The sequence below is a fragment of the Taurulus bubalis genome (assembly GCF_910589615.1).
Source record: "Taurulus bubalis genome assembly, chromosome: 8".
Classification (NCBI taxonomy): Eukaryota; Metazoa; Chordata; class Actinopteri; order Perciformes; family Cottidae; genus Taurulus; species Taurulus bubalis.
The window spans coordinates 10,605,597-10,610,406 of NC_136596.1; the positions used below are offsets into that span (position 1 = coordinate 10,605,597).

At 41.3% G+C, this 4,810-nt stretch overlaps 2 protein-coding genes across 2 annotated transcripts; both read right to left on the minus strand.

Annotated features, from left to right (window-relative positions):
* Window positions 1-460: 460 nt before the first annotated feature.
* LOC306740259 (polyubiquitin-like) lies at window positions 461-1,322 on the minus strand. The gene is made up of 2 exons (XM_079222362.1): window positions 1,283-1,322; window positions 461-1,181 (listed from the first exon to the last, which is right to left on the minus strand). Exon 2 carries the CDS (start codon window positions 1,167-1,169, stop codon window positions 696-698), a length of 474 nt encoding a protein of 157 aa, XP_079078488.1. The 5' UTR covers window positions 1,170-1,181; window positions 1,283-1,322; the 3' UTR covers window positions 461-695.
* A 366-nt stretch (window positions 1,323-1,688) lies between these two features.
* LOC306740254 (glutamyl-tRNA(Gln) amidotransferase subunit C, mitochondrial-like) lies at window positions 1,689-4,068 on the minus strand (the record flags this gene model as incomplete). The annotated part of the gene is made up of 5 exons (XM_079222353.1): window positions 1,689-1,921; window positions 2,316-2,419; window positions 2,554-2,723; window positions 3,726-3,776; window positions 3,871-4,068. The coding sequence occupies 5 exons, from the start codon at window positions 4,066-4,068 to the stop codon at window positions 1,851-1,853; spliced, it is 594 nt and encodes a 197-aa protein (XP_079078479.1). The 3' UTR covers window positions 1,689-1,850.
* Window positions 4,069-4,810: the final 742 nt, after the last annotated feature.

Consider the following 4,810-nt stretch of genomic DNA (forward strand, 5'->3'; position numbering starts at 1 on the left):
GAAACTTCCCTTGATTTCCTCACCGACAATTAATCTGGAGGAAACTTCACTTCACAGCATCTGGCTGTTTACTGTACTACCGTTTATATACTGGACAATAATGATCACATACAGTATAATTAATTAATTACATTTTAAGCCATTAGAATATGCTCTGTTGGATACATGAGTGTGTTTGGACAGAGAATAATACATACTTTTTTTCAAAAGTAACACAAAATTGTGTAAGATGTAATGGTAAACATGGAATTCTATGATTGAGAAAGTCTCTTAAAAACTGGAATAATGTTAATGTTTAAATTAAAACAATGCTTCACTGTGCTCTTCTGGTTCCTTCTGGAACCTTCTGTTGTGGTCTCTACAGGGTACAGCTCCACCTCTTACCAGAGGAAATGTAGGTCAACAGGAAATGTGAGGAGACAGGCAAATTTACTATGTAAAGTTTTTTATTTGTTTTTAACAGGGTACAGTTAACATAATCCCGTGTCGTGTGTATAACACATTTTTACTGTCAAATAACAAATTAAGACTAAACACATGTTTAGGATGTTATTAAATACAATAGCCTAGGAATGTAATACTTGTTCCAGATGAAAATACAAAATAAATTAAGAAAAAAGGCATTTGAAACGTGTGATTGAATAAAATAAAGGAATGTTAAGAAAATCAACTCTAATACAGTATCAGAAGTGTCCTCAGCCTCCTCTCAGGCGCAGATTCAGGTCGATGGTGCTCATCGCTTTGACGTTGTAATCCGAGAGTTTACGTTGCGCCTCCGTCATCTCTCGGCTCTGGTGGATGAGCCTCTGCTGGCTCTCCGGGACCCCCTCTCTGCTCTGGACCCGGCTCTTGAAGTGGCCCACGGTCTCGTCGGGCTTGATGTCGTAGGTTTTCGTCTCCCCCTTTTCGGTTCTGAGGAACACCTGCATGGTCGCAGGCTGGGTGACCAGCAGGGACACCGTGGCGCCGGGCTGCAGGCCGTAGTGGCTGATGGTCTGTGAGTCGTTACTGAGATGAATGCTCGAGCCGTTTGTAAAAACCAGCTTCTGCGTCTCAGAGGGAACTCCCAGCTGCTGCTGGATCTTCATCTTCAGAGAGCCCACTGTGTCCTGGGGCTGCACGCTCAGGTGGTGGGAAGTCCCGTCCAGCGTAATGATGATTATATCCATGATGGAAGAGACCTGAAACATCATTCAATACATAAATAAGTCGAGTAGAAAACGCTATTTCCACTGCAGTACCACGGTGGGTTTCAGTACAGAGTTCAATGACAGATTCTCACCTTATGATCACTTTGGCAAATTGTTCCAGACAGCTTCAAGTCTTCAGACGATGCTTAGGATCAGCTGTGAGAGGTTTGGTCTCACCACAGTTTATATACAGTCTGCCTCAGCTGATCGACACCCTCCCCTTTTCTTAAGTTTCGTTTTCCCTTCCCTGCCCCAAACACTTTCGGTTTCTATTCTCCAAACATGACTCCGCTGCTCCCCGTTTTGATCACAACAAAGACGTGTGGTATGTTCATGAGGTCATTTCATGGCAGTCTAGTTTAAGGTGAGGCCAAATCCTTTCTGATGATTACCTGACACACACGTCATAGTCTATTTTAAGCCACAAATGTCACATGATATCACATTTTCTCTGGAAACAAAACAGAGAGGCAGCAGTAGGAATATAGTATTGCTGATTTTATTTTTTATTAATGTGAACCAACGCTAGAATGAAAACAGGACACAGTCTCCAGATCATAATGTAAATCACAAAATATAACAAAGTACTGTCATTGCATAACAAATATAAATGCATGTCCAGCATGTATTTATTTTACACAACAGAGGAGAACAAATGAGTTATAAATGTCCTAATTCAGAGTGTCTCAGCATGGTGGCCCTCTCCTCCCTCTTTGGTAGAGGGATATTTCCTGCAATGAGAAAGAACAGTAGTGTAGACACATTTACAAAATAAAACTGGATGAAAAAGGTACACCATCATTTAATGTGACATTAGATTCAACTTGGTCACTGCAGAGTAATATACTGTATATATATATATAATAAATATTATGTGTAGATATGAAAACACTAAGATAGGTACAGTATTATGAACATGGACCGGAGTTGTCGATTATTAAAAACTGCAAACAGCAGTATACATATAAATAAACTAAAGGTGACATATACAGTGAGGACGGTAGTATACATATTTATGGGAGGGGCATATATATATATATATATATATATATATACACACACACACACACACACACACACACACACACACACATACATATGAATGTATTCAGTTTTTTCCCTTACCTGGTGGTGCCACAAAATATTCTTCGACTGTGTTTTTGGAGAGCTGAAGCAGTTCTTCAGCGCAGTCCCCGTCCATCACGGCGTCGTCCCTCAGTTTTAATGCCCTGAATGTGCAGACAAAACATAATCACATTAATACAATAGGCTTCAGAAGAGTTGAGCTCCAGTTGTTGCTCATTTGTTATGCTATTTGGTTATAACATGTAAGATACAGTGTTTTACACTAACTGACACATACATGTCCTCCAGAACTGAATCCATTGGTTCAACCCCTGACGTGTCCAGAACATGAAGCTGATCTGCAAATCGTATAGCTTTCTCCAAACAGGCCAGTCCCTGTTTGGTGCGGAAATCCACCAAGGCCAGTCGCTCCAGTTGGTCCACCAGATCAGCAGAGAGACGAGTAGGCTGTAAAGTCAATAGTGTGCTGCTTAGAAGCGTGATAGTGTCTTTTCCCTGTTGCAGTCTTTAACTGTCAGTAAACTTTGAATACAGTTATTACATCCATTTATAACATCTAATCAGCAAACACTGTCTTCATGCCCCATAAATTGACCTCTGGTCTTTGGTCATCGCTATCATTTTGATTTGTTGACATAATTGTTTGACTTTGTCTTGATGTTCCTCAAAACAAAACAGTGAAAAAGAAAAAAGTTACAGCGTTTATAGTAAGAAAGTCCCTTTGTGTTTTACTAATGCTCTGCCGCAGCTCAACAGTGAAATGCTGTCTGCGGACACACAAAGAGGGAATTCAGTACCAGACTCTATTTGTCAAACTGTTGAAGCCTCTTCAGCTACAGATAAACCTCTGAATACATTTTGGTAAACAACAAAGAATGTGGATTTTGCCCTTCGTACAATTACATTGAAAGGAATTAGGAAGGACTTTTCTATTTGCCGGTATGAACCAAAATGTCAACCAATATTTAAAGTCTTGGTTTATGAACTTCAAGGTGTTATAAGAGACAGACTACAACGGATCGTCAGGTCTGCAGAGAGAACTATTGGTTCCAGCCTGCCCTCCATCCTGGACTTGTACATCTCCAGAGTCAGGAAGCAGGCTGGAAAGATCACTGCAGACCTCGAACACCCTGGACACAAGCTGTTCACACTCCTCCCCTCTGGGAGGCGCTACAGAGCACCGTACTCAAAACCACCAGACACAGGAACAGCTTCTTTCCACTAGCCGTCACTCTGATAAACAATTAACCAGACTCTTCCATCTGCACTACTTGCACTTTTTTGACTACTGTTGTCTTTAATGTCTTTTTTTTATATTTATCTTGTTTATTGGATATTGTGTGTAAGAGCGTGTAAGAGCCAATAAAACTGATTCTGATTCTGATAAGGTCACCAAGCCGTACAGAAACAATAATAACTGCATGGTGTTCACATTCATGAGGATATTACCGGGGGAAGCTGGTCCTCTGGTATTAGTTCCCATGTAGCAACCTCGGGTACCTATGAGAGGAGACACAGGACAAGTCAATGTTCTGCATTGGCTACAGAACAAACCGACTGCAAATCAAATAATAATCATTGACCTTTAATTCACCTTGGGGTGATGTGGTTCAGAGCTCAACAGACGCGTTACATTTGTGATGTGGCTCTGCAGGCAGCTGCTTCTTGTGTGGAGGTTCTCCACCTTTGTTACTGAGTATCCATCGTTTGTTAACAGGCTAAATGAAGGCTGCGGGATTTTCAGTGACACCGCACGGCATGTGCATTTAGCAGCGAGACTAAACAAGGACATTTTCACGACAATTAGGTAACAAGCTACGCTCGGATGTATTGCATAACTCACCCGGCGGATCAATGCTGGGGTCTAAATCATAGACTGTATATCGGTCTAAACGAGCACGAACATAGCTAACGACTTCCCGTAGCGAGGACAGGGGAGGTACAAAGCTCCGGGTAAACCGAGAGGTTTAACTCCCACTTCTTTCCGCACCCGGGACCGTCGTTACCGCTACAGTTATTTATGCACTTTATAAACCTAAACAACTCTCCAAATTACAGACCCCACTCCTGGTACCAAAATGTGTAGGCAGGTGAAATTTGGAATAACACCATAAACAGAGTTATATTTGGGGTTCTTTATTTCTCGACGGCTCTTGGAAGAATAGAGCAGTATTAAATTAATTTGGTATGTTCAATTGGTATTAGAGTTCCTGATACGTGGTAACTTCCACTAACTCAAAGTGCATACATCACGTGTATAAAATAAAGTGCATGAATAACGTACAAAAATAACTGCAGTGGCAACTCCTCTGTAAACCAAATAAAATACAAAAACAATACCACACAGTTAACTCAAACACAAGGAAACAGTTGGTCCATTAACAATCAGAAATGATGCAGTACATGACAATATACTCACTAAATACTATCTCGGCCTAGCTCACGTGCACAGTGGGGCTATAGGCATTCATCCCGTACAGCACATGTCGATCAAATCTGGAAACATCGGACCAATTTGAGTCCATCGGCGCATT

What these genes read in the sequence shown, in the direction of transcription:
- LOC306740259 (XM_079222362.1), bottom strand. Translation starts at nt 1,169, where the DNA reads ATGGATATAATCATCATTACGCTGGACGGGACTTCCCACCACCTGAGC.